At 31.8% G+C, this 11,990-nt stretch overlaps 3 protein-coding genes and 1 long non-coding RNA gene across 4 annotated transcripts; 1 reads left to right on the top strand and 3 right to left on the bottom strand.

The window, feature by feature from the left end:
* The first annotated feature begins 1,246 nt into the window (after positions 1–1,246).
* LOC107368157 (ninjurin-1) lies at positions 1,247–3,437 on the top strand. Its single transcript, XM_015935942.3, has 3 exons — positions 1,247–1,522; positions 2,748–3,056; positions 3,146–3,437. The coding sequence occupies exons 1-3, from the start codon at positions 1,511–1,513 to the stop codon at positions 3,350–3,352; spliced, it is 528 nt and encodes a 175-aa protein (XP_015791428.1). The 5' UTR covers positions 1,247–1,510; the 3' UTR covers positions 3,353–3,437.
* LOC107368000 (uncharacterized) lies at positions 2,105–4,776 on the bottom strand. Its single transcript, XM_015935775.3, has 2 exons — positions 4,559–4,776; positions 2,105–4,401 (listed from the first exon to the last, which is right to left on the bottom strand). The coding sequence occupies exon 2, from the start codon at positions 4,369–4,371 to the stop codon at positions 3,547–3,549; it is 825 nt and encodes a 274-aa protein (XP_015791261.2). The 5' UTR covers positions 4,372–4,401; positions 4,559–4,776; the 3' UTR covers positions 2,105–3,546.
* Positions 4,777–5,306: 530 nt separating this feature from the next.
* On the bottom strand, positions 5,307–7,546 carry LOC107368156 (ferric reductase 1). The gene is made up of 2 exons (XM_015935941.3): positions 6,945–7,546; positions 5,307–5,909 (listed from the first exon to the last, which is right to left on the bottom strand). Exons 1-2 carry the CDS (start codon positions 7,138–7,140, stop codon positions 5,623–5,625), a joined length of 483 nt encoding a protein of 160 aa, XP_015791427.2. The 5' UTR covers positions 7,141–7,546; the 3' UTR covers positions 5,307–5,622.
* Positions 7,547–11,120: 3,574 nt separating this feature from the next.
* Positions 11,121–11,693, bottom strand: LOC149094278 (uncharacterized). The gene is made up of 3 exons (XR_016199296.1): positions 11,554–11,693; positions 11,409–11,468; positions 11,121–11,336 (listed from the first exon to the last, which is right to left on the bottom strand). It is a non-coding gene; the product is annotated as an uncharacterized LOC149094278 (long non-coding RNA).
* Positions 11,694–11,990: the final 297 nt, after the last annotated feature.

The raw sequence follows: 11,990 nt of genomic DNA, 5'->3' as shown, positions 1-11,990 counted from the left end.
AATTTGAAAGGTTAAACACAATGACACTGATTATCCAAGGTAATTAAACAATTGTTGGGCAAAAATTGAACGATAATGAAGCTTCTTTCTTGTTCTCATATCAAAAAGCGATCACTTGGCACCGGAAATTATTTTGTTTGTAACCCTATTTGGGCAAATGTTGAACCGTATTTTGTGTTGTTCATCAAATTACCCGAAACTGGTTGAACTGCCTACACAGTTTAGACTCAGGCCAATCAGTGTATTAATATAATAATTGCTATTGACTAAATGTTGATTAAGGTTTCTCTTCGGCACAAACCTGGGTGTTTGCATTTACCTAAAACATCTTCAAGTAAACTCTATTGTAGACTGTTTGATGACCTCAATCACAATTAGTTAATAAAAATAACGATTACAATTAAATGTAAATCAAAGAAAGTATATCATGAAACCTTCACTTGATTATAAAAGGAATTATTTTTGGATAAAAATCGCTGCAAAGTTTTGGGTTGATACCCATTCTTTGAACCAGAATTTGAACCAGAACCAAATTTTAAAGCATATTTCATGTTTTATTTTGTAAATTGCTATGAATGTCAACCTTTTCCAGAGATTTGAAGCTTTTTTTGGTGAAAATGAATGGTTGATGAACTATTAATAATCTGGTTTCTGGTTCTTCTCAGTCAACCCACGTTAAGATTAAAGTCGTTCAGGTTGCTACATGGCAACTTTTTAGCCCACATTTTAATTCAACTATTATTGTTACCTCTTTGCAATGATTATCATTATTATTATTTCATGATAAATTGATTAAAGATTGAAACCTGTTTTTTTCTCAACCAAAACATCTGACAATCCAAAAAGGATACCAAATGATATCATGTAAACATCGCCTTTAGTTTAATTCAGTTGCTGTCTTTGATTTACTTCATTATCATCTGTGGTCAACAATTGGAATCATATTTTAATTTGTTTCCCTCATTAAACCTGTTAAAGTTGACAATATACGGATTTTCAGTTGAAACCAAAGTGAACCCAAAACAAAAGGAAAACAAAAAGCTCGTCTCAACCCAATCTTATTGTCCAATGAAAAGCTGGTTTAAAGAAACTGTTACAAGCAGATGGTTTCATGATTTCAGTTTTCTTGGTTTTCATGGTTCATGAAATTACATCAATACAAAACTGTGAACAAAGGTAAGATTAGGAAAGAAATAACTGAAACTCAATGAACAAGTGAAATGAAAAATAAAAATTTAGATGAAACTGGTTATACTCTTGAAGGTAAACAAATGGTAAAGTCTGGTACAAAATGAGTGCCATTTGATGGCCACAATTTGCTTAGCTCAAGTTGAATGCTCATCATTGTTATCAAATTTTTATATCAATTGTGTAAATGTGATAATCAGTTAATCGTAATCAATCGATTTAAAATAATTTGTAACAGTCATCTGTAAAAGTGTAAATACTGGATCAGTTGATCCTGGAGATTAACCTTTTCATTTGTGATTCGTGTGATGATAATCACTGTATGGATTCAAGAGCAAGTATCACAATTAATTTATCTAACAAGTTGATTCCGATCATAAGATCGACATTTCATTTGAACTCGAATTCAAAGTCAAAACTTCGATCTCCTTTTGGGCAGTTGAGGCAACAATTCCTTACACCCAACTCATTACCCTTTACCCAAAAGACAGTTATACTAACCCAATAATAAACCATCAACCTAATAACCAAAAATTTTTATCTAAACTCAATAGTTTAAAATACCCAAGGATTCTGCATCTATACCCAACCTCTATTTCATGAATTCAGAGATCTGAATTCTGATATGAGTTTTCCCTGTTTTTCGTGGATCTAGTTCAATCAAGGCTTTCATGTTGAGTAAATTTTCCTGAGTTTGTCCATAATTTTGAAAAGAAATTTTGATTCTTCGACTTTATTGTTGTACAGATCAAAAGGTTTCAGGTTTAGATCGAGAAAATCAGATTTTGTAAATCGTAACAGTTGATTCAATGTAAATATAAATGCATTTTTGAGTCCCTTTCTTAACTCTCGAGTTATTGAGTCAACCAAATTGGCCATTGAAAGGTTATCAAGTGAAATTGAATTAAATGTTGGCTAATTTTTAAGGAAAATTTACTTTATTTGAATATTTTGTCCAGTTTAGCTGAAACTTGGTGATGTTTTCACAATAACGATAATCAGTTTACATGATCAATATGCTTAATGGAATAGAGTCTTTAACAAAATGAAATATCATCAAGTTTCACTCTTTAGATGAATCCATTTGATTCTCATGATATTTCATTTTGGCTCTTAATAAATATTGTGAACAGAAAAAATCTTTTCATTTTTTCTCTGTATTTTACTTTTCCGTTTTTTTTCCTCTCCGGAATCATTGTCCAAAATTCAGTTCAATCCCATTAGATAATGTACATTATAAAGAAACCTTTGAACATTTTTTACCTTTTCATTCTTTCTTCCTTTCACTCTTCTTACCTAACCATTATCATATTGGTTTTGATACATTATCAAAATTAAACTCTTACTGGCCATTTATTTATTAATCTTCATCTGTATTTCAAGTTGATACTTGATTGTCGTAAATCAATTGTTGATCCATTTGATTGAAGTGTTGCTTCAAAAGTAGTGTCACCTTCAATAACTGCCAATCTATTTCAACATGAAGTTAACCTTTTGTTAAATGATGCATGTTTTGTTCAAAACCCAATCACTGATATTGACCTGTTTTTTTATTCCAGAACCAAGAAGAGGAATCAATGCTTGATAACTCTAGAAGTGGACCGTTAGAGGTTTCGACTGGTGTTTCTGGAGGTCATCTTCACCATCATCTAATCAGTGGTCCAATGTCGCCCGAACTACCCAAAAGCTCCAACATGCCAATGGATGTAAATATTTATGCGACCAGAAAAACGGTTGCTCAGGGAATGATGGATATCGCTCTGATGACGGCCAATGCTTCTCAGTTGAAATTCATTCTCATCAATTCGAGTAACCATCGATATTTTGCTGTTAGCCTTAGTTTGTTGACCATTTCAATAATCCTTCAGGTAAATGACAAGAGCTTTGAAGCAAGAGTCAATTAACACCAATAAGCTTTACTTTTTCCGAGTTATTAACTTGATGTTTCCTTTTTCAGATTGTGGTTGGAATCATCTTAATTTTCTTGGGTCGTTGGAATATCAATTTCCGTGGTGATCACCGGAAAGCTGAGAATGCCAATAATGCTGTTTTAATTCTCATCTTTTTGATAACCATTGTAAATATTATGATAACTTCATTTGCTCCAAATCCAGATGAGGGAAGGATTCTTGGACCCAATCCATCAATAACAAATTCACCTTGACAGTTAACTTTTCTGGTTTAACCAGAAATATATTCAAAAGTCTGATACATTATACAAAATAAACTAGAGATCCATGCAACAATCACTTTAACCATTTCCATGTTTATACACTAAGGTCGGGATGAATATAAAAACAGATGATATTTACGAACGAGGTTGTTGATTGAACAAGCCAAATGAAAGTGAATTCACAGTTAGCTAATTGAACAGCAGGATAAACAAGCTCTTGTTGGTGGACAATTATAGGTGATAATTTGATTGTCTGTGCTAACTGTATATCTCATAATTGAAGGTAAAAATAATGGCTTCTTCTTGCAATGTTTATCCAGTTTACGGTGGGCTCTTGCTTTGTTAACTGCTATTTGGGGATCATTATTGTTGTCACCATCATTCTTGTTTATTAATGGCAATGATGAACAACCATCAGCTACAGTAACTCCTGTATTAACATGATTTGCTTCATCATTTCCATAATTTAGATTGTATCGATCCATTAGATGATCGTCTTCCATGTTGCCCTTCAACGAAGCTCTTGTTGATATTGAACTGTAAATCGGTTGATTGGTACGCTGTAAGCCCTTTAATGAATCCATTTCAGCCTCAATTATTTCCTCAGCCAGTGAAGAGACATTTAATATTATTGTTGCCGTTGATTTATACATTAATGATTCCGGTTCAGTGAAAGAGCCATTTGATCTCATCTTATCCTCATCATTATAACAATCACTTTCACTCTTGTTATCAAGGTTAAACCGAGTTAACCCAACATTAATCATATCAGGAGGAGTATGAGAATGATGATGGTGATTGCCATTAAGTTTGACTGATGATGTTGGTGACTTTAAATTAAACAACTGTCCATCTTCTCGGTCATTAATATCTTCATCTGGATCAAATGCTATCCGATAAATCAATGTGTCGTTAATTAATTTATCATCCAATAGATGACACTCAGAACGGTTGTCTCTCCTCTTTGCATACAAATCCTTAAGAACGGTTCTGGCTCGGTCAACAGCCATAGCTGGTTCTGGTTAAGGTTACCAGAAAACCTGTTGAACGACAAGTAAGGAACCAAATTAAATTAAAACAGTTAATTAATTTTGTTGACAATCATCTCGTGCTTTTTATTCTATAAGTTAATTAATGTCACAAGTTAAATATATTAATAATAATTGTTTTGGTGTAAATTAGTGAAAATCAACTTACCTGCAAAAAGACAATGGCTGTTGGTGTAAAGGATCAGCTGAATCTTTGTCTTGGTCTCGTTTATGGTTAACTTTAATTATGTTTTAAAATTCATTAACTAGATCATTAGATCTCTTTTTTAACAATGATAGAGATGACTGTGATCTACATTATTCATTTAACACCGTACATCAACTACATTAACATGTATCACTATCTGCGGTTAAACTGCTAAACAGTTAATTTACAACGATGTTACATGGTTTTGTGTTGAAAGTTTTCACTTTTGGCAAGAGATTAGAGAAGCAAAAAAAACACTCACTAAAACCATAATCTGTTATCATAATTACTAGGAATAAGAACTTGAACTTCTGTAAATATAATTCAAAGAAAAACTGTTCTCAGCCTTTTTCAATATGTTTATTTCAACCCTTCGTTGTAAGCTTTTAACCTAGAAAAATCTATTTTAAGGTTCAACTTAACCAATTTGTAAAAAATATTGAAATGGAGTTTAGATTATTGGACCTTTTGATTTGATAAACAGTTTGATCTAAAAAATCTGAACTAAAAATTTTCCAATTCAAGCCGATTCAAATCATTAACTAATGAACTAAAAAATTATGGTTAAAATCAAAGCTTCGTTTGTTTAACACTCTTTACCCACAAAATTTCCCCGAAATCCAGAGAGTAACAATTAGCTGGTCAGATGAATAGGTGAATGTTTCAAAGGTTTTACAAATTAGCGAAATAACATGAAAAACGTTTCAAATTGTACATTTACATTTCTTTAATACAGATAAAAACAAAAGGAAACGCAGTTGAAAAAATATTTTCAATATCAAACACAAGATATGGATGGAGCTTGAAATGAAAAGCAAAAATGAATCTTGAATTTATAGTCAACAGATAAAAAATTAAAAATTAAGTCACATTTAGCAAACAATTGCTTGTTCCTAATATGTGCGAATAACATAAAAATTGATTTAAATTTGGCTTTTCATTATTACCATCAACATGATAATATATACACTCAATTCGTAAAAACGGTAAATATCAGCTAATAGTGATCACATTGACCATTATGATTATGCTTTGGGGGCAACACTTGATTTGATTCCTTCGTAAAACTCGCTAAATCTTTTGACGACTGTTCCTTTGAAGGCAACTTGGCCTGAAACGTTTTTCGGTGCTTCCCAGATTAACATGGCTCCTCTTTTGCCGCGTCTATCAGTGTGGGTTACTGATGAACAGGAATCATATGTTTTCAATCCTCGTCCAGGTAAAAATTTACCAATTGGTTTGTCAGTTGATGGGTCATAAGCTTGGATCATTAAACCTTTGAATGATTGACCTGTTAATGCTTTCAGGTCAACTGTAGGTTGAAGATGGAAAGCGAAAAGAAAGAAAAAATTGAAAGGTTAGTAAATTGTACGTTCAAGTTTGCTTTTCATCAAATATTTCATTATACATCTTAATCATGAAAAACTAATGTGATATTCAATGCAACATCTCTAATGATTTTGACACTGATAATGATCTTAATATGTTCATGGTAATCATTAAAGATGCTTTATTATTATACATTATTCCTTATCTTTAATGAATAAGAGCTGAATAGTTGAATAATTGTATGTAAATCATTGACTTTGTAAACAAATTATCTTGTAGTTCTGGTTGTGGTTTGATGTTTGATCAAATAATGAATAGTCTCTTATACATTTAAATTTAATGGTTATTCGTATGTACGTTACATTTCAATTGTAATGGTATAACTTCCGTTGATCAGTCAAGTTACCGGATAAACCTAAATAACCAGTTAACCGTGATACTGTTTGTATTAATAATGCACTATTATTTTAGTTTATTAGTGTTACTATTTAATGTTATGATTCAATCTTTTCAAGTGTCAAGGTTGAGTTTGGTTATTTCAATCATTTGTTGGAACAAAATAATACAAAATTGGTGACAAATTTCAAATGTTTAATGGTTGCAAGGTGATTGATATCGTTAATTTGTTGCAACTTTTCGCAATTTGCAGTCAAACTATAAGTTGATTGAAATTTGATAGCAACTCGAGTAGAAATTAAATTTGATAAATTTGTGAAAAACTTCAAGTTGCAGCTAAAATTAGTGAGTGATTGGATTTAATTGTCAACGCTGGAATCAGATTTATGTAGACACATGCAATGAAATTTATGCATCGAGATATTAATAACATGAAATTGTTTGACTGTCAAACATCCGAAGGAATTAAGTGTAATAAGTAAAACTAATTAGTGGCACAGTTTTGAGCAACAAATTTACTTTTGTCATAATTTATTAATCAAGTTAATCTATTTTTGAGTCTTAAAATATTTCATTAACAGGTTAACTTGACTGACAATTAATCAAATCGGATTCAACTTACCTCTAACTTTTTCACCAGGTTGATATGTTTGATGGGATTGAGTTAATGTGTAAGGTGAAGAGTCCAATGTTTTAGCAACATTTGCTCCATGAACTGGTCTTAAAGTTGAACATGTTTTTTCTGGTGCACCACTGGGCCATGAGTTAATTGAACTGACTAAAAGTGAAACAAGAGTTAAACAGGTAAAGATGAACATTATGACTGTAATGTTTTAACACGGTAAAAAAGGAAAGGGTTATCAACAGTTAATGTACGAAAGTGTTGAACACTGAAATGAAAAACAATGTTAACACTAGCAGCTTGAAATCCACAAGTTTAATGCAAGAAGTGAACAGATGATAAAATGAGAAATCCAAATTGACCAACTAAACTTTATTTTACTTATAATGTTGATGGCGAGGTTTAGAGGGATTAACTATTGATTTTTACTCGCGTTAACTGACTAACACTAGTCAACACCTATTCTGGCCTTGGTTACGAATTTAACAGGAAAGTGATTAGTGGCGAAAGGGAAGGCAGAGTGAAAGTGAAAGAGACAGAGAAAGAAGGAGACGAAAACGGCGACGATGATTGTTCATGTAAGTCAGAAGAAGAGAAATACAAAAAGTGACTTAACTCTTTTTTTTCAAATGAATAAGACAAAAAAGAGGTTGGGAAATGGGTGGTTGTGTTCACTAATCAAATTATCCGACTGTTGTTTCATCACCGACTCATAACCTTAGTATTTGGCTATACCTTTTCACGATTGATCAACACAATCAGAGGTTAATTACAATAGCAAATTTGTCTTTCCCTTTTTAACGCAACCATAAGCGCGAAAAATGAAAAAGCATCAAACATTATCAACTGTTATTACAATTAAACCTTGACCTCCAATTAGGTTTGACAAAAGACTTGGCTAAGTCTTGCTATATCACCAATTGTCATAATTTAATTTTCCAGCTTGATCCGACTTGATTTGACTTCATCATATGGTTGGATTGGCCTTTTCATTTTACTTGGTAATTCCCAACATTAATTTTAAGCCTTTGGAGGTTCCAATCAGTTTTAATTGCTTGGGTGGATGTACATTGATCATTGTAAACTGTTAATGGTTGATGGAACTGAGCGAGGTCAATCAAATCAAGTTGACCATCTTGTAAAGGGTTTCTTAACTTTCATTTTTGCCAAGGTTGACCATTGATTTTGTATTGGAAACACATCATTTTGTTTCATTGTTATGATTGTGTGAGTGTGTGTTGGTGATGATGTTAATAATCTTTAATGTTGATTATGATTGGTTATTTCATGGTTTGTAATGATGAAAGCCTTGCAATTGAAATGTTGATTGTGTTAAATGGAATAACATTTAATCAACAATTGAATTATTTATTTAGTCTCGCGTTGATTGATAATAGGGAAGAGGAAGATTTCGATGTTGATGAAGTGAATTGAACCAAAGTGCAATTTACTTTGACACATAATAATGCAAAACTGGATTTAATGAGGATACAATGCCATCATTTAAAGGTAACTTAAAGTGTCCAGACACTTGTAATCATTGATTTCATTTCAACTCGATTGAATAACCAGCTGTTTGATGGTCACACGGTCATACCGGGCAAGGTAAGAGATTGAAGGAAAACTCACCAAATCTCTTGATATTTCTTGATAATTAAGTTATTTTAAGTCTATTAACAAAACAATCAAGTTGAACCATCCATGAAAGGTTATTGTTATTATTGCCAAAATTGTGGCGGTGAACAGAAATGATGATTTCCTAAATGTTAACTCAAGGTTTTGCTAGGATTGTATTGAGGAATCAATCAGGAAAGCCAACGAGATTTCACAAAAACATTTTGATTGTATACTTCGAAGGTTGATTAACAGTTAATCATTGTTCTACACATTTTAATAGATAAATGGACACACAGAGGTAAATCAATTTAATAATAAAATAACATTATTATTGTTATCATTTTTGGTAAATTAAGAAATGATTAGGTTAAAGCAAGATGAACAAGGTTAGCTTAGTCTCGGCTGATTCTAAGGTATGACTGGTAAAGTTTTGGACAAATTTTTCAGCATTGATTTGAGACAATTAGACTAGACTCACAAGCACCATTAAATAATTAAATCAAAGGTAAACTTCTCAAGAATATGTTGTGAAAAAATTGATTGATTTTGATAAAAAATTATCAAGTTATGGCCTTAAATGGACAAAGGCGTCAAAGCCTGATTTTGCCTTTCGTTAAAAACCTAATATTTTCAACTTCATACCAGGGTTTTGAAGAATCGAAAAATGACGATATTTGACGTTATTTGGCCTCAAAGCTGTTAAAAAAAATATAATTCGTCTAATATAACTCAACATAGACCGACTGAAAGGTTCAGGTCACTATCGAAGCAAAATTTCACAGAAATTCGGCAAAAGACCAAATTTTTTATCAATTCGACATCAATTTGCTAAAAAAGGACTTCGATTTCGAATATCGAAAAGGATTTTTGCACAATAAAAGACCGGAATTTTATCAACAGCAGCAAAGTTGACCTTCTGATCTTTTAATTCGGAATAATATTCGAAATCGAAGTCCTTTTTTAGCAAATTGATTTCGAATTCAAGAATAACTCTGTTCAATTTAATTCAACCATTTGTTCAATTATTTTCACTCGACATTCAACCTTCAAAAGCCATTTTAACTGATTTTAAATAATCTGACTAATATAATAACCGATCGAGTGATTAAAATAGCGACTGTTTGACCCACAAATACTAATTGTTTGAACAGTATTCACCAAAAGGTATACAATTTAAATAATTTTAACTTACAGTAATTACAATGTTATTACATAAAGTTGACCAACAAAATGAGCTTACAAGTTAATACAGCTTATTGACCCTTAAATGATGAAAATTTATGGTTAACTGTCTTTCAACATTTGGTTGTTGAGTTATTCTGAGTAATGACTGATACTGATAAATGACTAATTAAATCTTGAACCAGTTTAAAATGAAATGAGCAATTAAATCAATAACCATTTTTGGTTTCGATCAATTATTCAACAATTAAATACTATTTGTCTTTGCTTTTGATCACTCATAAAATTCAAGGCAAAATAATTTAGTTAAATCAGGTCAATTTTATTTGAATTACGTTCCAATACAATATTTGGTAATCACTTAATTATCATCACTAAATGGTTTTGTTTAATTTACTATTACAATTAATCACTCTAGTCACCAACAGGATGGTCAACATACCAACCATACGAACCATGATCACCAGAATAGGCACCTAAGTCGAGCCACATGGATTCATCATTGTCTTCATAGTCATCACTGTAAATACCTTCAATTTTACTTCCAATCGGGCTTATTGTGCTATTACTAGTTAAACTTTTATTTACCCCATTATTTGTCTCCAGGCTGCTTTGTCGGACAGTTGGTTGATGGTCATGATAATATTCAGTCGTTGGATTGATCAGATTACCTCGGAAATCTGTTTGTACTTGATCAGTTGAAATGGTTGTCGATGTTGAAGGAATCGCTGTAGCTGTCAATACATTGTCATCCTCGGTGTGGTGTGAAGTTGATTTACAAACTGATAAATTAATCAATGGTAAACACAAAATCAGAATGGATATTACTGGATGACTTTTGAGCAAGCGAGAAAAGCAAAGGATCATGTTTTATCCGGATTAACTGGTGTAAAATACAGATTCAAGCCAAAAAGTTGAAGTTGACATTCTAAAATAAACTGAATGAAGATTCGTTTCGCTTTGTGCTTTGATTTCCTCAATGCCTGACCATTTAACCCGAAAAAAAGAGGTACATCAATAGGGTTTATTTAATTAGTGAAAATATGTTTATACTGTTAATTGAAGTTTAATGTGAATCCTTTTTTCCATTTCATTGTAGATCGTTTTTGTGCAGCTAAAATGTGTTCTTGTGGTAAAAAAATGAGCAAAAAAGCTCAACTTTAATCGATAAACAACTAATTAGTTTCAAAAATGGAAATAACAATCAACTTCCTTGAGTATCATCAAGCAACTTCGGAAAAAGATAACAAATTAAGTTACAATTAGAGATGAAAGAAACGGTTGAATCAGATGTTAAAATGAATGCTGTTGTTGGGTTACAAAAAAGGTAAACAAAGGACGGTTTACATTTTAAGCATAAAATACGTTGATAATAAATTATTGTGAACACGCAATGATTATTTCAATTTATTGATTGCAGTTGAAATGAGTTGCTCAATATTTACCTTTCTCGATGGCAATCTAAAGCTTTACCAGAGGTTTAAATATTATAAACAATTTAATACTTTCGTTAGCAATATTTAATGTAGTAAATTGATCTCATAAGCCAATCTAACGTTACCAAGGATTTAACTGATCTCAATGATAATACACCTTTAAGAAACAGAGGTAACAATGGATGATCAGGATAAAATTGAGTACAATAGTAACATATTATTTGATTACCTTTGTGGTTGCACTTGAAATGAGTGTCTAACATTAGCACTACTCCACAGATTTGATAGTCTAATCAAAATGAGAAGGTATGTTTAACATTTATATTTACATTTTTCTAGAATAGATTAAGATACAATCGAGTTTCCCTATTCACCTTCCCCAATGTTTCCCATGAAATTTGTTTCATCCATAATTGATTCCTATTCTTAACTGTCCATAATTTGCTTATAACCACCTTTAGTCTCGTCTTATTGATTTATTTATGAAGGAAGTTTATCATCTGTTGATCACTGGTTTCAGAGTGCAGACGTCCCAATCTTGGATAGTTTACATCAAAATTGAAACTCGATATTCTTCTGTTTTCAAGGATCGATGTGCTGTTTTTTACTTAATTTGGTGAGATTAATTTCATCTTGACGGAAGCTGATTCGGATGCACCTAGAGTGGAAAACAAAAATCGGATCCGATTATTCCAATTTCCAGTTCCTCCTGGAGATAGATGAGAAAGAAGATAAAAAGGAAGAAAGGAGAAAATAGTGAGTTGATGATGGTTGAATGAAAAGTGGTAACAAAAAGAGAGAGAAAAGTTGA

Source organism: Tetranychus urticae, chromosome 2 (genome assembly GCF_039701765.1).
Source record: "Tetranychus urticae isolate SD_2017Ah chromosome 2, NJAU_TeUrti_SD_1.0, whole genome shotgun sequence".
NCBI lineage: Eukaryota > Metazoa > Arthropoda > Arachnida > Trombidiformes > Tetranychidae > Tetranychus > Tetranychus urticae.
The sequence above is the reverse complement of the archived record's forward strand: the minus strand, read 5'-3'. Positions and strand labels throughout refer to the sequence as shown.

Bases quoted from the DNA above. Each gene is read 5' to 3' on its own strand.
- LOC107368156 (XM_015935941.3), bottom strand. From the start codon at position 7,140: ATGTTCATCTTTACCTGTTTAACTCTTGTTTCACTTTTAGTCAGTTCA. The intron at 5,910-6,944 runs GTAAGTTGAATC...TTCAACCTACAG, and splicing joins ACCTGGTGAAAAAGTTAGAG to TTGACCTGAAAGCATTAACA.
- LOC107368157 (XM_015935942.3), top strand. The intron at 3,057-3,145 runs GTAAATGACAAG...TTCCTTTTTCAG, and splicing joins CCATTTCAATAATCCTTCAG to ATTGTGGTTGGAATCATCTT.
- LOC107368000 (XM_015935775.3), bottom strand. From the start codon at position 4,371: ATGGCTGTTGACCGAGCCAGAACCGTTCTTAAGGATTTGTATGCAAAG.